General features: G+C 44.4%; 1 protein-coding gene across 2 annotated transcripts in view; it reads right to left on the bottom strand.

Annotated features, from left to right (window-relative positions):
* Positions 1-5,005: 5,005 nt before the first annotated feature.
* LOC126336628 (UDP-glycosyltransferase UGT5-like) overlaps positions 5,006-25,772 on the bottom strand; it is a 192,442-nt gene continuing 171,675 nt past the window's right edge. For both annotated transcript variants that reach the window (XM_050000521.1, XM_050000520.1), the window contains exons 6-7: positions 24,990-25,209; positions 5,006-5,532 (exon numbers count right to left, since the gene is read on the bottom strand). In XM_050000521.1, coding sequence (XP_049856478.1) covers positions 5,250-5,532; positions 24,990-25,209 — 503 coding nt within the window. In that variant the 3' untranslated portion in view covers positions 5,006-5,249. The remainder of the gene's footprint in view (positions 5,533-24,989; positions 25,210-25,772) is intronic.

Genomic DNA, 25,772 nt, shown 5'->3' with positions numbered 1-25,772 from the left:
TCATGTAACGAGTCAACACATGAAATTATAACACGATAGTAGTAACAGATAAAATAAAATACAAGAAACGTATTCAGGCGACAATTCGTAAGTTTAAATAAAGAAAATCAACAATGTAACACTGGAATTTGCTTAATTTTTCAGCTCTTCCAAGAGCTCCTCGACAGAATAGAAGGAGTGAACCATGATGAAACTCTTCAGTTTAGATTTCAAAGCTTTTGGGCTACTGATAAGATTTTTGAGTTCTTGTGGTAGCTTATTGAAAATGGATGCAGCAGAATACTGCACTCCTTTCTGCACAAGAGTCAAGGAAGTGCATTCCACATGCAGATTTGATTTCTGCCTAGTATTAACTGAGTGAAAGCTGCTAACTCATGGGAATAAGCTAATATTGCTAACAACAAACGACATTAAAAAAAATATACTGTGAGGGCAATGTCAGAATTCCCAGACTATTGAATAGGGGTCGACAAGAGTTTCTCGAACTTACACCACAAATAGCTCGAACAGCCCGTTTTTGAGACAAAAATACCCTTTTTGAATCAGAAGCATTACCCAAAAAAATAATACCATATGACATAAGCGTATGAAAATATGCGAAGTAGACTACTTTTCATGTTGAATTGTCACTTATTTCAGATACTGTTCTAACGATAAATAAAGCAGCATTTAGTTTCTGAACAAGATCCTGAACATGGGCTTTCCATAACAGCTTACTATCTATCCGAACGCCTAGCAACTTGAACTGATCCGTTTCGTTTATAATATGCCCACTCTGTCTGATCAAAAATCATTTCTTGTTGAATTAGAATTAGAAACTGTAAAATATGAGTCTTACTGTGATTTAGCATCAAAATATTTTCCACAAGCCACGAACTTATTTCATGAACTACATTATTTGATAATGATTCAATATTACACACAAGATCCTTCTCTACCATCCTGGTGTCATCAGCCATCAGAAATATTTTTGAATTACCTGTAGTACTAGGAGGCATATCATTTGTATAAATAAGATACAGCAGTAGCCCCAGCACCGACTCTTGGGGGTCGCCCCACTTAACAGTGCCCCATTGGGACTGAACATCACTACCACTCTCAATATTACGGAAAATTAGCATCTGATTTCTGTTCTTAAAGTAAGAGGCGAACCAATTGTAAGGTACTCCCCCCACTCCATAATGGTCCAACTTCTGCAGTAATATTTTGTAGTCAACACAGTCAAAAGCCTTCGTTAAATCGAAGAAAACACCTATCGTTCGCAATGTTTTACTTAATCCGTCCAAAACTTCACAGAGAAAAGAGAATATAGCATTTTCAGTTGTTAAACCATTTCTAAAACCGAACTGTACATTTGACAGCAAATTAAGTGAATTTAAATGCTCCAGTAGCCTTGTATATACACTCCTGAAAATTGAAATAAGAACACCATGAATTCATTGTCCCTGGAAGGGGAAACTTTATTGACACATTCCTGGGTTCAGATACGTCACATGATCACACTGACAGAACCACAGGCACATAGACACAGGCTACAGTTCATGCACAATGTCGGCACTAGTACAGTGTATATCCACCTTTCGCAGCAATGCAGGCTGCTATTCTCCCATGGACACGATCGTAGAGATGCTGGATGTAGTCCTGTGGAACGGCTTGCCATGCCATTTCCACCTGGCGCCTCAGTTGGACCAGCGTTCGTGCTGGACGTGCAGACCACGTGAGACGACGCTTCATCCAGTCCCAAACATGCTCAATGGGGAACAGATCCGGAGATCTTGCTGGCCAGGGTAGTTGACTTACACCTTCTAGAGTACGTTGGGTGGCACGGGATACATTCGGACGTGCATTGTCCTTTTGGAACAGCAAGTTCCCTTGCCGGTCTAGGAATGGTAGAACGATGGGTTCGATGACGGTTTGGATGTACCGTGCACTATTCAGTGTCCCCTCGACGATCACCAGAGGTGTACGGCCAGTGTAGGAGATCGCTCCCCACACCATGATGCTGGGTGTTGGCCCTGTGTGCCTCGGTCGTATGCAGTCCTGATTGTGGCGCTCACCTGCACGGCGCCAAACACGCATACGACCATCATTGGCACCAAGGCAGAAGCGACTCTCATAGCTGAAGACGACACATCTCCATTCGTCCCTCCATTCACGCCTGTCGCGACACCACTGGAGGCGGGCTGCACGATGTTGGGGCGTGAGCGGAAGACGGCCTAACGGTGTGCGGGACCGTAGCCCAGCTTCATGGAGACGGTTGCGAATGGTCCTCGCCGATACCCCAGGAGCAACAGTGTCCCTAATTTGCTGGGAAGTGGCGGTGCGGTCCCCTACGGCACTGCGGAGGATCCTACAGTCTTGGCGTGCATCCGTGCGTCGCTGCGGTCCGGTCCCAGGTCGACGGGCACGTGCACCTTCCGCCGACCACTGGCGACAACATCGATGTACTGTGGAGACCTCACGCCCCACGTGTCGAGCAATTCGGCGGTACGTCCACCCGGCCTCCCGCATGCCCACTATACGCCCTCGCTCAAAGTCCGTCAACTGCACATACGGTTCACGTCCACGCTGTCGCGGCATGCTACTAGTGTTAAAGACTGCGATGGAGCTCCGTATGCCACGGCAAACTGGCTGACACTGACGTCGGCGGTGCACAAATGCTGCGCAGCTAGCGCCATTCGACGTCCAACACCGCGGTTCCTGGTGTGTCCGCTGTGCTGTGCGTGTGATCATTGCTTCTACAGCCCTCTCGCAGTGTCCGGAGCAAGTATGGTGGGTCTGACACACCGGTGTCAATGTGTTCTTTTTTCCATTTCCAGGAGTGTACAACGTTCTCGATAACTTTTGCAAACACCGATGGCATAGAAATAGGTCTATAATTGTCAACATTATCCCTGTCTCCCTTTTTATAAAGTGGCTTCCAAACCGAGTACTTTAATCGGTCAGGAAACCGACCACTCCTAAAGGAAAAGTTAGATATGGCTAAGTACTGGGCTAACATACATAGAACAATACTTCAGTATTCTGCTAGAGCCAGCCGGAGTGGCCGTGCGGTTCTAGGCGCTACAGTCTGGAGCCGAGCGACCGCTACGGTCGCAGGTTCGAATCCTGCCTCGGGCATGGATATGTGTGATGTCCTTAGGTTAGTTAGGTTTAATTAGTTCTAAGTTCTAGGCGACTGATGACCTCAGAAGTTAAGTCTCATAGCACTCAGAGCCATTTAAACCATTTATTCTGCTAGATACCCCGTCATATCCATGAGAGTTCTTGGTCTTCAGTGATTTAATTATTAACTCAATCTCCCTCTTGTCAGTATCATGAAGGAGCATTTCAGGTAACAGTCTCGGAAGACTTTTTTATAGGAGCGCTATATGATTCCCTGTTGGGACGAGGTTTCTATTTATTTCACCTGCCATATTCAGAAAGTGATTATTAAATACTGTACATATATGCGACATTCCCACTATGTGCTGATTCTATATCCTCGACCTGTCTCTGCAGGTCAAACACTTCCTTTACTTTTTTAATTTCATCCTAAGACTTAGCTATTCTATCTGCATACCACATACTTTTTGCCTTCCTAATAACTTTTTAAGCACCTTACAATACTGTTTCTAAGGGGCTGATGCATTTAGATATTGACTGTTTCTAACGTTTTTATATCATTCAAATGCCTCTGAGTACTATGGGACTCAACTTCTGTGGTCATTAGTCCCCTAGAACTTAGAACTAGTTAAACCTAACTAACCTAAGGACATCACACACATCCATGCCCGAGGCAGGATTCGAACCTGCGACCGTAGCGGTCTCGCGGTTCCAGACTGCAGCGCCAGAACCGCACGGCCACTTCGGCCTGCTTTTATATAATTGCCACTTTGTTCTACAGGATATTCTTATCCCTATAGTCAGCTACCCAGGCTGCCTGTTTGTGCTAGTACCATGTTTTGAACGTTCTACCGGAAAGCAACTTTCAACGAGCACGAGAAAAGTCTTGAGGAAAGCATTATATTTATCGTCTACTGTATCAGCACTATAAACATCTTGCCACTCTTGTTCTTTGATAAGGTTTACAAAGGTCTCTACAGCAGCTGGATCAGCTTTCCTAAAATGTTGATAGCTATATTTAACATGTGTTGCAGCACAAAAATCTTTTAGAGTTAAAACTTGTGGATCATGATCTGTAAGGACATTCACTTTTTTGCTACTTAATAATCTCAGCGTTCAGCTGCTACCATTAAGGAATCATAGCAAACACCTCGTTTAACTGAGGCTTGCTGCAATTACTTTTGCTTAAACACATGACATGGTGATTCAACAAGGATCCAGCAGTTATTGCGCTATGTAACGTGGGGCAGCCTTTCTATGTATTCTCTGGCTCTTCGACGATAAGGCACTTCGCATTTGTTTTGCTCTTTCAAATAAAAACTTATCGCCTATAAATAAATCACATGTTGTTCTCAGGAATTTCTAACATTCGAAGTCCAACCCCATAAGTTGATAAGGCAGAAGATGGTTCAAATGGCTCTGAGCACTATGGGACATAACTTCCGAGGTCATCAGTCCCCTAGAACTTAGAACTACTTAAACTTAACTAACCCAAGTACATGACACACATCCATGCCCGAGGCAGGATTCGAAATTGCGACCATAGCCGTCGCGCGGTTCCAGACTGTAGCGCCTAGAACCACTCGGCCACTCCGGCCGGCTAAGGCAGAAGAATTTTATTACAAGGTAAGTATAGTACATTTTATGTTCATGGAAAGGAATTTACTTGTGCTTGATGTCTGATGACTAACGTGCGAAATGCATCAGAACTGTGCTGTAACACTACTCTTCCTTTGAAGAAGTCTAGAAAATTCCCCTTGAACTTGTGTATCAACTGTAGTAGTCCAATAGGAATACCCACAACAGTGTACTTGAAAAAGTACAACAATGTACTATAAAAGAAAGATCACAGAACGGTTAAAGGTGATTATCTTAGCGTGATCGCACACATTTAAGCAGGTCGTCAATAAATTGTTTTCATTTGTATACATAAAATTTCCTGCAATCAAACAGCAACTATTTTTCTTATGTTCAAACCATCACAATAACATTTGGTACTTTTCCATTTTACACACGGACACTCCTAGACGCTATGTGAGACAGTAAAAACTCCAGTCGAAAAATTAAATAAGAATGCTGAGAAATGGGCGCAAGCACTGATGAAGTGTACTAGGATTCTATTGTTAAAGAACACAGAGGATCTGTCACTGCTTTTTTTCTTTCTGTCTAAAACCCTTCTTCACCGTCACAATCACTCCCCGCACGATGTAGAACGTGGCACCAGCTACGGCAGTCGCTGCCACCAGTATGAAGGCGATGACGTCGAGCAGCAGAAACTGCCACCAGTGCAGGTCGAGGGCAGCACTGCGCATGTGCGGGGCCCCCTTGTGACGTATCACGTACTCCACCCACCACACGGCGCGCTCCAAGGAGTCCACCTGATGCTCGCGGAATATCTCTGACATCCTCCTCATGTTCTCTCTGTACCTGAAAGAAAATACTAATATTATTTATTAAGACCGTAACATAGATGGAGATTAAATTTAAAATAAAAATACAGTTTCCATTCATTTAAACTAGTGTATGCGATTTGTTAATGAGATAGTAGTCTTAGCAAAATTATGAGAAGAACGTGAACTATATGTTGTCCAATACTTTGGGCAACCACAGAGTGAAGGTGAATACAAACAGGACTAAAAGAATGGCAATAGATAAATCAAACAGACATGAAAAGGCAAAAGCTGAGGTTGGAAATACAACAGAGTTCAAAAAGTAGGTTACACATATTGCCCCTAACTAAGACAATTGTGCAACAAGAGTGGTGCTTCGTTGTAAGAGAATACATGTTCTTGGTATCCCGTAGACATAGTTCTGCTGTGTTACATTTACGAGGAGCATCGCAGTGAGTGACTGAATTGGTGCAACCTCGGAAATGTGTTCCAGAGTTGAAGTACGCTGGACAGTACAATTCTTGTGGGCAAAAATCTAATTTGACCACAGATTCAGCGTGAAATTCTGGTGGTATATAGAACGAACCCCATACCATGCACATCAGTAGTGAAATAATGGTAATTATTTGACCAAGGACGTGAAGACTTGAGTGATGCTCATCAGGAAGCTAGGTCGTCGACATTGATCACAGATGACGTCCAGGCAATCAAGGAATCGACTGGCAGCAGTCGCAGACTTCCAACGCTAAGGGCATTCACACAGCAGTCCTCGAATGGCTCCATGATCACGAAGTGGATTCTGTCATTGAGGAACTGAGTATCTGGTAGAACGTTCCAACTACTGCTTCCAGAGATCTGGTGACGTTCTTTCAAAAAATGGTGTCAAGTATTTGCGTCACTTTAATATAAGGTACCCGATCCACAATAATAATTGCTTTTTGAAGCCCCATCGTGCTACTACAAGTAAATAAGTTTGATACTTGGGAACTTCAATAGCAGACGACAACAGAAATACACTGAATCACCCAAAAAAACTCGTATCGGCGTGCGTATTCAAATACAGGCGTATGTAACCAGGCAGAATACGGCGATGCGGTCGGCAACGGGCTAGCCGGAGTGGCCGAGTGGTTCTAGGCGCTACAGTCTGGAATCGCGCGACCGCTACGGTCGCAGGTTCGAATCCTGCCTCGGGAATGGAAGTGTGTGATGTCCTTAGGTAGGTTAGGTTTAAGTAGTTCTAAGTTCTAGGGGACTGATGACCGCAGAAGTTAAGTCCCATAGTGCTGAGAGCCATTTGAACCATTTGGTCGGCAACGCCTATGTAAGACAACAAGTGTCTGACACAGTTGTTACGTCGGTTACTGCTGTTTATCAAGATTTAAGTGAGTTTGAATATGGTGTTATAGTTGGCGCACGAGCGATGGGACTGAGTATCTCCGAGGTAGCCATGAAGTGGGGATTTTTCCGTATGACCACTTCACGAGTGTCCCGTGAATATCAGGAATCTGGTAAAACGTCAAATCTCCGACATCGTTGCGACCGGAAAAAGATCTTGCAACAACAGGACCAACGACGGCTCAAGAGAATCGCTCAATGTGCCAGGAGTGCAATCCTACCGCAAACTGCTGCAAATTTCAGAGCTGGGCCATCAACTAGTGTCAGCTTTCGAACCATTCACTGAAGCATCGTCGATATGGGCTTTCTTACCCTTGATGAGGGCACGACACAAAGCTTTACGCCTCGCCTCGGCCTGTCAACATCGACATTGGACTGTTGATGACTGCAAACATTTTGCCTGGTCAGCCACGTCTCGTTTCAGATTGTATTGAGCTGATGGACGTGTGTGGGTATGGAGACAACTTCACGAATCCATGGATCCCTATATGTCTGCAGGGGACTGTTCAAGCTGTTGGAGGGTTTGTGACCGTGTAGGTGGTGTGCAGTTGGAGTGATGTGGGACCCCTAATACATCTAGATACGACCCTGATAGATGACACGTACCTAAGCATCCTGTCTGATCACCTGCATCCATTCACGTCCATTGCGCATTCCGACGGATTTGGACAATTCCTGCAGGACAATGCTACATCCCTCACGTACAGAATTGCTACAGAGTGGCTCCAGGAGCACGCTTCTGAATTTAAACACTTCCTCTGGCCACCATACTCCCCAGACATGATCTAAACATTCATGGTGGTGTCTGTTTGTTCTATATCGTGTCTCCCTACCACTTTCGCGCAACGACGCTCTGAGCGTGTTTTTTAGGGAACTAGTTTGAACCTGGGACCTGTTGCTGGTAAGGAGACGCCAGACCACACATGACATGTAGAATTCAGAAGAGTTCAGTGAGACTAGCGATGATATAATCAAATGCTTAATGATCTCAGCGTCAGCTCCACTGCACTCCCTGTAAAAGAATCTTAATTCTAACTAAATATAGTGGAAAGGGTTCAAGGCTTTCCTATTTTTAGTTAGCTGGTAAAATAACGTCGAAAAAGCAGTTAAGTTTACCACTGGAAATTTATTCTAATCACAAAACATCGTTTATAAATTGCACTATTTATAGAAGGAAATGTTTTAATACAGAATGGTAAAAACCAACTGCGTTCAACAAAAATGTGAACGAATATTCCCTAAATGGGTTTCCAAGTTCTACAATCGATCGAAGGATGACCTATGCCATATCACATCTATAATCTAGGTTTAATTTAAGTTTCACAAAAGAGAAAACTATCAAAATGGTCTACAGTGACCCTCAATTATCTTTAATAACTTATCCAACTTGTCGTAAATTACAGTGGCTGATGTGGCTTCTCAATAACTATATAAAAGAAAAATCATCGCGTTTCAGATCTGTTCTTCAAGTGGCAAATGTGAACACCATGAGTTTTAATTAACGATCACCATTAGTTTTACGGAAAAAAGGGGTGTAACAGATGAGACTTCTGCAGTTCTGAGTGAAGCCTTATGCGCTCAAAAATGCGGCATCGCGTGCGTTCATTACCTTGTCGGTGTCTAAGCAGCGTCAGGGCGGCAGCGGCCGGCGCAGCAGCCACCCAGCCCGCCGTCTCGGAACTAACTCCCGGAACTTCTCCTTACTACAATTTACCGAAGTTGGTTTTAAAAAAAACTATCTGGCTGTGTTTTCATCTGACCAATCAGGGTCTCAATGTTAACCTTAAGCTCCGCCTACAAAAATTCTGTCAATCCAATGAGAAACGTTATACTTTTCGTGGTGGGGCAATGTTTTTAAAGTTTGCAACGCAACAGAGACGCTAAAAAGTCTCACGCTAAAACCTGCAGCTAGTGTGGTCCTTTTAGCGTTATCGTAAGATCTATACTGCTCTTCTGGAGGGCTCTATCTTTTAACATGGGCTGGGGAGTGATCCTAATGTAACAGACACGCGAAAAAGTCTCACGCTAAAACTTGCGGGTGGCAGTGGCCATTTTTGTGTTATCGTAAGATCTATACTGCTTTTCTGGAGGGCTCTAGCTTTTAACATGGACTGGGGGTTGTCCTTGACATACCTGAGACGCGAAAAAGCCTCACGCTAAAACGTGCGGGTTGTATAGTCGTACAGGTAGGCTCGCCGCGTGGGTGCCCATCCCCTCCGTTATCTAGCTTAACACGGTTCTGCTCTCGGCTTCTGTCCTCGTTTCTCCCCTCGGAACTGCGTCTGCCTCACGGTGGGAAGGTACGACATGCATTTAGGCATTCTTGTGTTAGTCTGTGGTATTCCACTTGCTCACTCGTTACTTTTATTACTTTGGTTAATTTAATGTCACGATTTATTCCGAGCTATGTGACATACTACTGGATTTGCTTATCATGTCAGGGTTTTCATGTAAGGTGTTGGATTTGCCTGACACCTTACAATGAACATTATTGAGCATATCTGGATGCCACGCAACGTGATGTTCACCACTCCCTCGTACTCTTATGATTTGTGGACAGCCCTACAGGATCGTGGTGTCAGTTTCCTGCAGCACTACTTCAGACATTAGTCGAGTGCATGGCACGTCGTGGTGCGGCAGTTCTGCGTGTCTGCGGGGGTCCTACACTGTACTAGGCAGGTATACCAGTTTCTTTGGCTGTCCAGTGTGTACAGTGTATTAAAGGAAGAACTTCAGTGACTAAAAAAGCCTTCAGAAACAAGAGCAATTTAACCAAGTCAGAATAGAAAGAAAAAAAAGAAATTCATCGAGAAAGTGATTTGGAGTGTTTTAAGCTACTGTTATGAAGGGTGGACTCTGGAGAAATGAGAAGAGAAAAAATTATGAGTATCAGAGACGTGAATCTGAAGAGTAGTCACAAAAACAATCCGGTTCGAAAGAAAATCGAATGAACAAATACTAAAAGAAATTTAATAGAGAACGGCACTGATCTGAATGATACACCAAAAAAAACTACGTCAACTGCGCACCTAATTAGGAAAAATTGATTCATAAAAAACACATTAGAAGGAAAATCCCTAAGAAAAATATCATAGGGCAGACACAGAACATCCATAGTACAGTTGTGAGTAGAATGAACTGCCGCAACTAAAACCACATGACAAAGATGGCGTAGACCAGAGAAGGATGGCTACATGACCGAGACATTGCCTTTAGTGTCTCATGACGATGGATGGTAGCTGATGTTCTGTAAAATTACTAGGAGGCAGAATAGCTGGCCAAAAACTAACTTTCAACAGATGAAAGTCTGCCGACAGACAAGTACAAAGATTGAAAAAAAACTATTGCTTCACTCCTCAAGATAGAAAGATAGTTCGTTGGGGAAAGATGGAAACTAGGGCAGGTTAGACATAAGGTGTACAGGGACCCAGCTGTTGTGACAACGAGCAGAGTCAGTGATCAGTAAGCTCGAAAGTGAGCTGACCCTGCTGTCCAATCTGTCTCTCCTTCCTCTTTAAGGAAGAAACTAAAGTTTCGAAAGCTTGACTAATATTTTCTACTTTTATATGTGGCTATTGGAAGCAACTTGAATTTCACCGACCATTCTGTCTCCTTGAACATTTACTGTTTTCTCTAGTGAATTCTCTTTCGATATTTCCAAACTCAAGTGCAAACTCTGCCAGAGAGGCGCTCTGCATCGCGGTGTAGCTTTGCTCGCCAGGTTTCGAGAGGGTGTGTTTCTGGATGAGGTATCGAATATATTGCTTCCCCCTACTTATACCTCCTGAGGAGATCACGAATGTAAAATTAAAGAGATTAGAGCGCGCACGGAGGCTTTCAGACAGTCGTTCTTCCCGCGAACCATACGAGACTGGAACAGGAAAGAGAGGTAATGACAGTGGCACGTAAAGTGCCCTCCGCCACACACCGTTGGGTGGCTTGCGGAGTATATATGTAGATGTAGATGACAGAGGCAGGATTCGAACCTGCGACCGTAGAAGTAGTGCGGTTCCGGGTTGAAGCACCTAGAACCGCTGGGTCACAAGGGCCGGCTCTCGAGTCTCGGACATTTCATTTACTTGATGTGAGCTACCTTTGCGAGAGGAGTTACTTTCGAGCATGTACTCTTTGACTTAGCTTGGGGATACTGGTGAGCCTCACCTCCTAGTACATTTTTGCTGTTGGGACTCTTTTTCTGGAGGCCAGAATACTATCGTGTCGCGCTGACAGTGCTTGAAGCAGGGAATACGCGGAGTCAGCGGTGGTTTTGGAGTTAGAAGTTGAGATCAGCTCGGTTAACATCTGGCCACAGAATCACGGGAAATGAACTCGTGAAAGATGAGGTGGTAAGTATTTCGAAATTTATATTGCTGGGTATGTTATTTGGTACATATAGCGTAATTAAAAGATGCGAATTGAAGAATATTTGAGCAAAAGTAAATCCACTGGACCAGATGCCAACTTACGCATTCTATGTGAATACCCACTGATAGCGTGGTCAATGCCCACGGAAAAATTTATAGTCGAGGTGATTATATTTATAATCAGTTCTGCACCGAGCCAGAATGAACAAATTGTGGCTTCTAGGACGAATTTTGACTCTCTGCTGCGGATTGTGCGCTGATATAAAACTTGCTGCCGGAACAAGACTGCGTGCCGGATCAGGTCTCTACTTAGCTGCGAAAGGCAAAGTTCTCGCGTTCGCGGGCCGGTGCGGCACGCAGTTTAAATCTCCCTGAAAGCTTCAAACTGTGACCTCTCTGAATTAAACGGATTTTGATTCGGGAGTTTTTCAATATGAATGAAAAGGAAACAGACAGTTTATATTGTCTGATGTTTAATAAACAATATAAATGGATATCGCTTTTTACTGCAGAAGGTATTGCCATAAATATTAATTAATTTTTTGTGGCAGTCAGTTACAAGCATGTCACGGGCAGTAGACTCACGGTTCCATTCTTTTCCGGGTGTGATCCGTTTGTAAGTTGTCTCCTTTCGAAAGATCCGATTGCTTTCAAAATGAATGATCAGTAGTGTTTCGAGAAGGTGAAGAACTCACACTTTATTCAGTTAGTAAATGTGCTCCTTCTCTGACGCAGCGGTATAGAGGCAGAACCCCAAACGCAACTCCCAGTGCATCTGTTGATGGTGTACGGCATTAATCTGAGCAACACAGATCTGCGCAGTACACCCACATAATACTTGTACAACCACCATTCTTCTCTTTCATGTGCCTCAGACTGTCTGCAGCTCGTGGTCGTGCGGTAACGTTCTCGCTTCCAACGCTCGGGTTCCCGGGTTCGATTCCCGGCGGGGTCAGGGATTTTTCTCTGCCTCGTGATGACTAGGTGTTGCGTGATGTCTTTAGGTTAGTTAGGTTTAAGTAGTTCTAAGTTCTAGGGGACTGATGACCATAGATGTTAAGTCCCATAGTGCTCAGAGCCATTTGAACCATTTTTTTTTTTTTTTTTTTTTTTTGCCTCAGACTGCACACCTAAGTCCTCGCACCATAACCCCCAATTGTGACTGGTATAACCTCACGATAGACATGAATAATCTGCGAGGGGGACTTTGTTACGAAAGAAGGTGTACTAAGTCGTCATCAACATGACGATTACTACCGTGCTGGAGAATTTCATCGAGAGTCAACATATTCGTCTGGAGATGACGAACAGGCATTTTATTGAAATGTTGTGAACATCTGACGAGTAGCCTGAGAGCCTCAGCAAACAATACTTACGGTCTCTGTAGGGGGTCCATTCAAAAATGGAATGCACTATAGTCTCTGTGGAGTCTATGTGGTAGCAGAGAGTGTAAAATTCCTATAGGCATAATTTTAAAACAATAGATAGTTAACATTTTCATTAGTGTAGTGATCTAAATTTCTCATAGTTGACTTGCGCAATATTTCTCTTATTTTTCATTTTAATGGTATTATTCGTATAAATCTTAATAATTTGAATAGTAGCAAGATCTACATGAATTTGCACTATCTGTACAGGCAGTCAAGTAATACTGTCAGTTTAGACTCTTTAAAGGTCTGAGATGACGCGTTCCCTTGACCAGGAGGAAGGTGTTGATTGTACGCTGTGAAGAACTGTTTACAGGAAGCCGACACACATTGACCTGTATCTTCAGGCTGATATCTGTCACCATCCGGGTCAGTGTGAAGAGGCACTTCGTACTTTGGTACGTAAGCCAACGTTATCTCAGACTCTGAAAGTATGTCGCCTTAGTTAAAACACTTTGAAATTACCTTCCTTGAGAATGACTTTAGTGAAAGATAGATCAGACAGGCGTTGCTCTAAAGGCAAACAGTGAGTCAGTGAGTGATGCTAATAACGAGGTGGCACCAAAGTCAACGGTATTTTTTCCTCATGCAGTTAGCATTTCCAACTGGTTTGGTCGTATGCTGCGGAAACGTGATGTGAAATGTGTTTTTAGTCCAACAGCTAAGATTAGGGCCATTTTAGGGGTGGTGGAGGATGATCTTGGTTTGCGTGAGGAAGGAAGTAACAGTAAAACACAATGCCTCACGTATTTTTCTGCAACTTCATTTCATCAGTTTAAATCCGGTTTGATAAACATACTTGTATGTATTAATGCTTTTTTCAGTAATTAGTGTTTACATAAAATGTAATATGTGGTGAAAGAATAAGTAAAAAATAATTGTCATGTTGTTGTAGTAAACACACTGGCAATGTCAGGGAAATTTATGTTACACGAAACGTAAAGAATTTCCTTTATAGCGCTCTTCAGTAACCATGAAATTAATAAACATTGTTTCAGGGAAGCTATAACTGTGTTCGCAAAAGGCTCACGCAATTCCATACAATGAGCGAAGATTTTTCTAAAAACAAATAAACACAAATAAAACAAAGAATAAACAACAGTATCTGTTTTCTCTGACGGAATAAACAACAATGTGCTCTGTTCGCTCAATCTGGTGACGGAGATTCCCACGCAGCTCCCTGCCCCCCCCCCCCCCCCCCACCTCCCTGCCGCCCAACAGTAGAGCGAAGCTCCAGGGGCATAGGTGTACTTGAATGCTATGCGTCTGCCAGGTTTAGAACGCCTCAGAGGCATCTGGGCCTCCTTTCCCAACGCTGCCAGATTCGTTCGTTGAGGCTACTGGGCTCTCAACCCACGTCGTCTCTTCTTTCTGCCGTTCCAGCGGAGCAGAGGCCGTCTCTGTTTGTCACTGTTGTCCTGTCTCTCCCTCGGGCAACAGCAAGTGGGCAGCTTTCAACCCGTCTATAGAGACGGTTAGCTGCTTTCCGTGAAAGCTGACAGCCCAGAGTATGGCTGTTGCAGGATCCATCGTACTGCACCTGTCTCCGTGCCGAGAACCCGGTGCCGGATGTAGTTTGGAAACGTGTCCTCGCACTTGCTGCAAAACGCAGGACATGTCTCTTACCGTTGCTTCCGTTGGTGCAGCAAACAATTCTACTGGCAGGCGTAGGGCTTTCCCATAAATGAATTCTGCTGTGGAAGCTCCCAAATCTGAAACACAAGCGGTCCGCAATCCCAACAACAGAACTGGTAAAACTGGAGTTCAGCTCTCGGCACGGCACATCAAGGCAGCCATCCAGATCCTCTGCCAACGCTCGACCATGCCATTACATTCAGGGTGGTACGCTGTCGAGTGGTGGTGCCGGAATCCACACAAGTTTGCCATCTCTAAAAATGACGTCGATTCAAATTGGTCTGTGGTCACATGTAGAGGGCAATTGAAACCAGCAACTCAAGTCCCCAGAAGCACTCGTGTCACTGTTTCCATCGATATGTCAACCAACGGCGTCTCTTATGCCCATCGCATGAACCGGTCGACAGCAGAAAACAAATAACGGTAGCCTCTTAAGGGCGGCTGCAGTCCTACGACGTCTAATTGAACGTGATCAAAGTGCTCCATAACTGGTGGAAATTCTTTTACTAGTGTGTGCACACGTCGTCAGACCTTGCATTTTTGACATGCTATGCACGTTTTTGCCCACCTTCGGCAATATTTCTTAATGCTTGGCCACACAAACTGGTCCGTCAGCTGTTTTACAGTAGTGTTCGCACTGAGGTGCGCCAGCCCGTGGATGCTATCGAAGGGCAACTTCTGCAGCACAAGGTCGACGTTTGTCTTGTGGCATGTCACACCAACTGCTAACTTTCGTCCCCGCCGACATGCTAAAGTTTCAGTCTAGTAGTGATGTCTTGCCGGTACTCTCGTGGTTGCGGTCAGGGGTCTGTGCAACTGCCAAATGTTCAACTGGTTCAACTGGCTCTCAGCGTTATGGGACTTAACATCAGAGGTCATAGAACTTAGAACTACTTAAACCTAACTAACCTAAGGACATCACACACATCCATACCCGAAGCAGGATTAGAACCTGCGACCATAGCGGTCGAACGATCCCAGACTGAAGCGCCTAGAAACGCTCTGCCACTCCGGCCGGCGCCAAATGTTCATAATCGGCTGTCTGCGAGATAGTATTGACCCCTGACCGGATCTCTGCCGCGACGTTTTCCGCTCGCTTAATACGACGCAAATCAGTCGTGAACTGCCCAATGAGCTCCAGTTGTCGGGCTGGTCGTGGGCAGCACTCGCCCTTAGAGTTGCTTAATGCGATTGTAATACACTACTGGCCATTAAAATTGCTACACCAAGAAGACATGCAGATGACAAACGGGTATTCATTGGACAAATATATTATACTAGAACTGACATATGATTACATTTGCACGTAATTTTGGTGCATAGATCCTAGGAAATCAGTACCCAGAACAATCACCTCTGGCCGTAATAACGGCCCTGATAAGCCTCGGCATTGAGTCAACCAGAGCTTGGACAGCGTGTACAGATACAGATCCCCATGCAGCTTCAACACGATACCACAGTTCAACAAGAGTAGTGACTGGTGTATTGTGACGAGCCAGTTGCTCGGCCACCATTGATCAGACGTTTTCAATTCGTGAGAGATCTCGAGAATGTGGTGGCCAGGGCAGAGGTCGAACATTTTCTGTATCCAGAAAGGCCCGTAAAGGACCTGCAACATGCGGCCGTGAATTATCCTGCTGAAATGTAGGGTTTCACAGGGATCGAATGAAGGGTACGGCCACGGGTCGTAACACATCTTGAAATGTAACGTCCACTGTTCAAAGTGCCGTCAAAGCGAACAAGAGGTGGCCGACACGTGTAACGTGACACCCCATACCATCTCGCCGGGTGATACGCCAGAATGGCGATGACGAATGTGCATTCACCTCGATGTCGCCAAACACGGATGCGACCATCATGATGCTGTAAACAGAAACTGGATTCATCCGGAAAAATGATTTTTTACCCTTTGTACACCCAGGTTCGTCGTTGAGCACACCATCGCAGGCGCTCCTGTCTATGATGCAGCGTCAAGAGTAACCGCAGCCATGGTCTCCGAGCTGATAGTCCGTGCTGCTGCAAACGTCGTCGAACTGTTCGTGTAGATGGTTGTTGTCTTGCAGACGTGCCCACCTGCTGACTCAGGGATCGAGACGTGGCTGCATGATCCGTTACAGCCATGCGGATAAGATGCCTTCTATCTCGACTGCTGGTGATACGAGGCCGTCGGGCTCCAGCACGGCGTTCCGTATTACCTTCCTGAACCTACCGATTCCATATTCTGCTAACAGTCATTGGATCTCGACCAACGCGAGCAGCAATGTCGCGATACCTTAAACCGCAAACCTTTATCAGAAACGTGATGGTACGCCTTTGTGCTCCTTACACGAGGCATCACAACAACGTTTCACCAGGCAACGCCGATCAACTGCTGTTTGTGTATGAGAAATTGGTTGGAAACTTTCCCAATGTCAGCAGGTTGTAGGTGTCGCCACCGGCGCAACCTTGTGTGAATGCTCTGAAAACCTAATCATTTTCATATCACAGCATCTTCTTCCTCTCGGTTAAATTTCGCGTCTATATATCGTCATCTTCGTGGTGTAGCAATTTTAATGGCCATTGGTGTAGGTTTGTGATCCGTTTAAATAGTGAAGGCTCCGTCCTCAATGTAGGGACGAAAATACTTAACGGTTTCGTACATTGCCATAAGCTCTCTATCGTACGCGATCTGTTTGACCTGCAATCCTGTGAGTTTGCGTGAAAAGAAAATCAGAGGCTGCCAGGGGTTTCTGAAATTTGACGGAGGGCTGCTGCTATTGCCCGTTGGCTTGCGTATACCACTACGGCCAATGGTGCTTGTAGTATCGGGTGTGCCAAGAGAACCGCTTTCTTCACATCTGCTTTCACTTGGTGGAATACCTTTTGCATGTCTGGGGTCCACTTCAAGCGCTGCGCCACTGTCAGTGGTGCCTGAAACTCGGCTCCACCTAGCAGGAGTGACGGCAGAAATTTACTGACTCTGAAAATCGTCTAAGTCCTCGGAAATTGGCTGCAATTTTATCCGCCAGGAGGTATATTACGTATGCCGACATCATGTGACACAAAAGTGTCACCTGCTGCTGTCGGAAGGGGCGGTTTTCCTCATTGACAGCTATTCCAAATTTCTTATTTTTCTCGAAAACGGACTTCAGGTGTTCTTCATGCAACTCTTTTGTCTCTGAGTACACCAATATATCATCTGCATACTCGAAACAACACTTTAAACCCAGTAGTACCTAGTCCACAAATCTCTGCCACGTCTGCACCACGTTTTGAAGGCCGAAAGGCGTTCTGACGTACTCGAACGTACTCGAACAACCCGAATGGTTTAATGAAATAATATGCAAGCAGACACACATAAGAAATGTAATTTATTGACCAGTTTCGAACACTTACTGCCCTTCTTCAGAAGGTTATGCGTATCGCACTGTTTGCGATACTGGGAGGGCAGTGGTAAAATCTCTGAAGTTGATTATTGGGTAACTGCCTGAAACTGTGCGGGAGTTTAACTTCCGATAGTCATCAAAGTACTGTCCTCCTTTTTTACTAAGTGTAAAAGCGATGCCCATGGTCTATCGTATGTACTTATCACACTTGCTTGTAATAAAATTTCGAATTCTGCCTTCGACACTATAGAGCTATTCGAGGCTAACCTTTTTCCTCTTTGTGATACTGGCTGACTGGTCGTGGTTCTAATGTTTTGCGACACCGTTGGATGAAGTGCCCTTGTGCTGCCATTTTAGCACCGTGCCACCCCTTTCTGCATGCAACCTGTCGTGCGACGTATCTTTCGTAAAAGCGTACCATCTCTTTTAATCTATTCAACACTGATGGTCATCTAGATTCCCACATTACAGAGGAAGTCAGCACCTAATATGACTTCTGACACCTCCGGTAGCGCAAAGTTCAAATGGAACTCTGTATCCTAAATGCACCTCCATGTCGTCGGCGCAGTAAGTCGTTATCGGTGACGCAAATTGCCGCTCTAGAAGTTCCCTTCTGTGAAGGCGCATCACAGGTACACATACAGCAGGCCTTCGACAATAAAGGCCCCTCTGCCGAAACTTTCTGTACACCGTTTGTCTCGATACAACAAGTCCAGCGGATGCTGCGAGGTCAAATGCCAGTTGCCGTTCAGTACTAAGGCGGTACCGTCATGCCCTTACAGCCAAATAACTTTCCTGTCTTTCTGCTATCGTACATGTTGGGCCATGGTCTGGTCTTTGGAATACTGTTTCGGTCTCTATAAATTGGCGCCACATCCGAGAAACAACAGAACGATTCACGTTAAGCCATCGGGCCACATCAGTTTGCGAGTTACCTGCTTCCATTCTTGCTATGGCCCTCCACAGGATAGAATCTGTAGGCATCTTCTATATGCCACCCGCCCCTGCCTGTGACTGTGCACACAGCGATTGTGGAAGTAGAACAACCCTGCAAACACTACCCTGCTAGATAGATGCCCTGACGTCATAGTTGCCATGGTTGTCGGTGGATCGGAATGCCATCTTCCGTGCAGAACACGATCGCAGTTGACAGTTTTTTAGGATTATATCGAGATTTAGACGCAGGACGGGGGAAGTAACAGTTTGTGCTTTAATTTTGGACACGATGGTATTTCATTCACTCATGCCTTGCTCGGACACTATGGTGAGGAGGATAGGATCATGTTGATGGTTACCGACTTAGGACAATAAAGTTCCACTCGCAAAGTTTATGCTTTTATTAAACACACACTAATGTTCCAAAAAAGTTACTATAAAACTGATATGCCTATTCCACAGCTCCAGAATACTGGTTGGGTCTTACTTTGCGATGAGCTGCTTGTGGTGCGATGTAAAGATTATTATGCAATTCGTTATTGTCTCTTCTTCATTAACGAGCAACTTGAATAAATTTGAGCCACACAATACACAATTTTCATTAATTTCAATACCTTCTTGCGACCAGATACTGTGACCATAAACATGCTTGTTAACTTACGAGTATATATATCCACTTGATATTTCTGCGCAACACACACCTCTGTACCACACCATAGATGCTTCGCAACTCCATTCTGCCGTCACTTCGACTGCTCGCACTCGTGCGAACTATGTTATTGGTCCTTTTTTGATCAGGAAATTGCAATCGTCAATAGAAGAGCAAAATAGTACAACGATGAGTCCACGGACGGCAGTTAACGGCAAATGTGCAGAGACGAGAAAGCCGCAGTTCAAAGTGCGGAACTTTGGTTCGCGATGTTGGAACTGGCATTCGAGAAAAATGGAATAACTGATGAACACACGAAACTTGCTGTGACCGTAAACATATTGGAGGCAAAAGCTGCTACTATTACCACGGACGTAATGCTTCAGCCCACTAAGGATCTGCAATATACAATTTTAGAGAAGTTACTGATCATCAGAACGTCTAAACCACTTGATGAACGCATACAACACGTGCTGAAGAACGAACAGATGAGCGACAGGACCTCCTCCGAGTACTGGCGACACCTGCGGGGCTTCGTCGCAGAAGAAGCCTTACCTGACGTGACACTGCAGCACATTTGGCTGGGACAAATGCCCGGTGCATCAAGAAGGCGGTAGTTACCTGCGCAAAAGTCGATGTCCAGGCATTGATAACAATAGCAGACAATGTTTACGCAACAATGGACAATACGCAAACGGCATGTATGGCAGTACTTGTGGAAGGTTGTGCACAACAAGAGATCGGAGCCTTACGGAAGAACCAGTTGTCCCGGGGACTAACAGAAGTGACTTCAGCAGGGAGGTGAGCACGACAAAGGGTACAGTATGGGGAATGATTTGTCAACTTCATCCACCCCTTCACAGAGGTTTATGTTAAAGACGTGACATTCTGTTTTTACTGTATGACTGACTCGCGGTCAAATGTCAGTGCACTGCCATTCAGTGATTATCAGACTACCACCACAACGTCACAGGGAACTTCTAGAGCGGAATCGTCAACATACCACCTGGATGTCGAACAGTGGGCCAATGTTCTTTTCACAGATGAGTCCCGATTTGGTCCGGGGAGTGATCCGCCAAGCATTCACATCTGGAAGGAACGTGGAGGACGATTTCGGGACACAAGCATTGTGGAATGAGACCGATATCGAGGAGAATCCCTAATGGTGCGGGAAGCGATTATGTTGACCACTCGAACACCTCTTCATGAAATTGTACGGGTTAATCGGCGACGTCATGTACCGTGAGGAGTCTTGGAACCTCATTTGCGACTGTTGCGACGTGCTGACGGCCCAGACTTCTACTGATTGGCGAGAATGCTCGACGTCATAGAGCACGGGTGATCGATGTTTTCTTGGAAACGGAAGATATTGAACGCATGACGTGATCTCCTCAGTCGCCCCATATGAATTCCATAGAGCATGTCTAGGATGTACTAGGGAGACGGACTGAATTACTTCGGCATCCAGCAACCACTCTCCAAGACTGCGTGCAACTCTCCAAGAAGAATGGGTGTTACTGCCTCAACGTGAGATTTATGACGTCATCCACAGCAAATCCCGTCGTTGTCAGACCTGTATTGATGACAGAAGTGGCTACACCACATACTGCGCACATTAGCCAGTTGCCAGAATGTGTGTGAAAATCCGTTAAGTTGGAAAAAAACTAAGAACTTTTTGTCTATTGTTATGTATGTTGCAGTTGATTACGTTCTGTATTCTTCAGATTGTTTCTACTTTACTTTCACCTGTCTGCACTGTTTTATGTCAAAATAAACGCAATCTTGCAAAATTTCTATTTGCTTTTTTAATTTAGGACAGCAATGTAGTTAAAAAAACAGTCAGCAATATTTACAGTTCATTTTCAATCAATTAATTAGTGTAGTAAAAAGCTGTAGTAACTATAGTTGTCCATACAGTATTTCACTACTACCGCAGACTATCAGTTCAAACTAAAAAATATGTACAGAAAATTTGTATTTCTATGACAAAAGTATGCTGGCTTTCTTGTAGTCAAAGTAATTTTATGGGTGTATGTTGTTTTCTGTAAATGATGTTATGTGCGTAAGTCTACTTATCATTAGTACTGATAAATAGTTGTTGCTATGAATGGAAGTTTTTACGGCAACATATGAACAGTAATAAGTCAAGAGCAGCAATTAAATTTGGTCACGATCATGCAAACATCCAAACAAAATTACGGTGAGTAGTACATTTCATGTGACTTCTGAAATTTTCCCGGCGTATTTGTTCTTCTAATAATTTCCGGGTATGCAGCCGGATCCCGTCGACATTCTGCCACGATATTTCGGCCCAGAGACGTCCGGCCATCATCAGGTGAGTACACAACTACTGAAGAGCCCAGGTGCAGTCGCGGTATTTATACCGATTCTCGCGCACGTGTTGACATGCGCGGCATAGCCGAGTTGTACGTGCTGCCCTCGGTGGTGAAAGTAAAAGATCATCTAGTCATTGAGTATCGAATGACGCTGTCTATTCCGCTGTGAATGTATAATTTTAATAACAGGATTCCAAGTTTTATCCAATTGAAAGCCGTTGTCACGATTTATAAGATTATCGGCAAGACGTATTTCCACTGATTCTTTGATTACGGAATCCCAAAATCCGGAAACCGGAGCTAAAATTTTTGTTCCATTGTATTCCATTGAATGTCCCAATGAAATACAGTGCTCTGCTACTGCCGATTTTGACGGTTGCCACAGACGGGTGTATCTTTCATGTTCTGTACATCGTTCATGGACAGTTCTTGTCGTCTGGCCAATATATGCAGAGCCACATTCACAGGGAATTTTGTAAACGCCTGCTTTCTTCAGTTTTAAATCGTCTTTAACGGATCCAACCAGGGCCCGGTTCTTTGCTGGTGGACGGAAGATAACCTTGATTTTATTCTTCTTCAGTAATCGGCCTATTTTCGACGACACATTCCCGGCGTATGGAAGAAATGCTGTTGATTTAAAGTCGTCATCAGCGTCCTCAGTGCGCTGCTTCTTGTTATGACAGTTGCGCATGGCCTTTCTTATTTGGCGTGAAGTGTAGCCATTCTCTTTAAAAACCTTCTCCAAGTGTTCTAATTCTGCGTGGAGGTTTTCATCGTCCGATATTACATGCGCTCGATGTATTAAGGTACTGAGAACGCCGGCTGTTTGTGCTGGGTGGTGGCAGCTTGACGCCTGGAGATACAGATCTGTGTGAGTCGGTTTCCTGTACACAGAATGTCCTAATGACCCATCATTTTTACGGCATACTAGCACGTCTAGAAATGATAAAGTGCCATCTTTTTCAATCTCCATCGTGAATTTGATGTTCTCATGTAAAGAGTTTAAACTCAAATTCACGATGGAGATTGAAAAAGATGGCACTTTATCATTTCTAGACGTGCTAGTATGCCGTAAAAATGATGGGTCATTAGGACATTCTGTGTACAGGAAACCGACTCACACAGATCTGTATCTCCAGGCGTCAAGCTGCCACCACCCAGCACAAACAGCCGGCGTTCTCAGTACCTTAATACATCGAGCGCATGTAATATCGGACGATGAAAACCTCCACGCAGAATTAGAACACTTGGAGAAGGTTTTTAAAGAGAATGGCTACACTTCACGCCAAATAAGAAAGGCCATGCGCAACTGTCATAACAAGAAGCAACGCACTGAGGACGCTGATGACGACTTTAAATCAACAGCGTTTCTTCCATACGCGGGGAATGTGTCGTCGAAAATAGGCCGATTACTGAAGAAGAATAAAATCAAGGTTATCTTCCGTCCACCAGCAAAGAACCGGGCCCTGGTTGGATCCGTTAAAGACGATTTAAAACTGAAGAAAGCAGGCGTTTACAAAATTCCCTGTGAATGTGGCTCTGCATATATTGGCCAGACGACAAGAACTGTCCATGAACGATGTACAGAACATGAAAGATACACCCGTCTGCGGCAACCGTCAAAATCGGCAGTAGCAGAGCACTGTATTTCATTGGGACATTCAATGGAATACAATGGAACAAAAATTTTAGCTCCGGTTTCCGGATTTTGGGATTCCGTAATCAAGGAATCAGTGGAAATACGTCTTGCCGATAATCTTATAAATCGTGACAACGGCTTTCAACTGGATAAAACTTGGAATCCTGTTATTAAAATTATACATTCACAGCGGAATAGACAGCGTCATTCGATACTCAATGACTAGATGATCTTTTACTTTCACCACCGAGGGCAGCACGTACAACTCGGCTATGCCGCGCATGTCAACACGTGCGCGAGAATCGGTATAAATACCGCGACTGCACCTGGGCTCTTCAGTAGTTGTGTACTCACCTGATGATGGCCGGACGTCTCTGGGCCGAAATATCGTGGCAGAATGTCGACGGGATCCGGCTGCATACCCGGAAATTATTAGAAGTACATTTCAGTTTCCAGTAAGTGTTACTAGTCATTCCACATTTTTGGTTTTCGCAGCTATAATTGTATTCAAAATCAACGTCTTTAGTCTTCAAATTACATGCGATTTCTACATCTAAGATCGCGCGAGTGCATATTGATTAGTTCCCCACTACCATTCCTGGCTAGTATTTGCGTGATTTCGAAGTCGTTACTATCATTTACCAAATTTAACCTTTGCTCGTTTTGGGGCTGGCGACCGTTTATATTCTGGAACCTAAATTCATTCCATCAATTTTCTTATACAAGATTAGGCTAACTACAGTGAAACTATAAATTATTATCATTTATTTATTTATTTATTTATTTTACATTTGGATCGTTATTATTCACTGTAAACACCCATGGGATAACGATCAGGTTGTGGCTGTCCAGATTCTATTGATAAGCATTTATCTTCGGATTCGACGCCTTGTTTTCATTAATTACGGTACTTAAGGTACACGTGTCGCGGAATACCACTGGTGAGTATAGCAACTTTATAAGATGTCCACATGTTATGCACTGTTCGGACTATCAGTACCCCGAACTAACAGGGTGTCAAGCATAACAGCCACAAACGCTTGCAAAAAGCCGAACAAATCTGCTGCAATAGAACATTCACTTTACACCGGTGACCCTGAGGAATATAACAACATGGAGATCCCAGCATTTAACTTCCAGCTATTGGGACAATGTTAAGGAAACAACCTAAATTAAAATTTTAGCAAGTAATATAGACAGTGATGGAAATATATGCTTTGAATCTGGCTTTACTGCTGGTCAAACAATAGAGGGACACGGAGGTAATGCAATCTCACCCACTGGTTATCGGTAATCACCATTGGTAACTTCTGATGTTGGTCATCTTTCATTGTGTGTGTGTATGTGTGTTTGTGTTTCTCTCTCTCTCTCTCTCTCTCTCTCTCTCTCTCTGTGTGTGTGTGTGTGTGTGTGTGTGTGTGTGTGTGTGTGTGTGTATTTGTGTATGTTCTCTTTCGGCATATGCCTCGCTTACCGAGGTTTTAAATCCCGTTGCACAGCGAGCGATCTCTGGTTGCATTTGTGCCTTGAAAATGACAGAGAATACACCTGTCGAAATGTCGGCAGTTATCGAAGGCAGTTTTCCCGTAAGTTTCTAAAGCAATCCGATAGTTTCCGTGTCTAATGATCTGGTGCCTCTAGCGAAAATAAAACATGAGAAAGAAATCGAGGCAGGAAGGAACAGGTGTGTTACTCTCTTCCAGGAGTTTCACCTCAAAGCGTGAGTGAAAACAGGGAGGAATACCTACTTCGGATCCTCCAGAACTGAACGCGAACTGCGCAGCACTGTTTCTTTGGTGACGTCCTCGAACTCCAGTCTGACTCCCAGCTCCGCCTGCGCAATCTTGGCTGCATTGTGCGCCTGGTCAGCGAAGAACGGGATGACTAGGAACGGCACTGCGTGGTACGTTGCTTCGTTCATGCTCTGAAGACCACCCTGCGTGATGAAGAGGCGGACCTTCGGATGACCTGTAGACAGAAAACATGGCACACCATATAAGAAAGTTCTTCCTTACAGTTTTCTATAAAAATCAACAGTCAAACTTGACAGGGTGCCTTCTTTACACTAAATCCAGAACGCTTCAAATGTGTTATCAGAACATGGCGTAGGCAGAATTACACGGACTTATTCATAAGTACTTTCCCAGGGCACATGATACTAGAAGATGTACAGGGAATTGAGACATAGCAGTGGATAGCTCATCTCTCTAATATTTAGCACACATTACATACGATCAGTATGGGCTGTGAGTGTATAATGTCAAACGTAAATACGATAGTAAAACTCTTGCTGTATACGCCCCATGGCTGATATCGGCGACTTAAGATCTTCCAGCTTAAGCGGCAGAGAAAGGAAGAATACAAGATGTTTCACATAACCCCACAATAAGGAATCATATGGAGTAAATTCAGATGACCAGATGACTGAAAAGAAAAACCAAGATGGGAAGAACATCCATGTCAAAGCTGAGGCAATTCGGCATCAAGGTAATCAAGGGTGTCTGAAAGAATGCGTGCCGGAGCAGCGTCTT

The sequence above is a fragment of the Schistocerca gregaria genome, chromosome 2 (genome assembly GCF_023897955.1).
Source record: "Schistocerca gregaria isolate iqSchGreg1 chromosome 2, iqSchGreg1.2, whole genome shotgun sequence".
NCBI lineage: Eukaryota > Metazoa > Arthropoda > Insecta > Orthoptera > Acrididae > Schistocerca > Schistocerca gregaria.
Note: the sequence above shows the minus strand (reverse complement) of the source record. Positions and strands in the feature narration are given on the sequence as shown.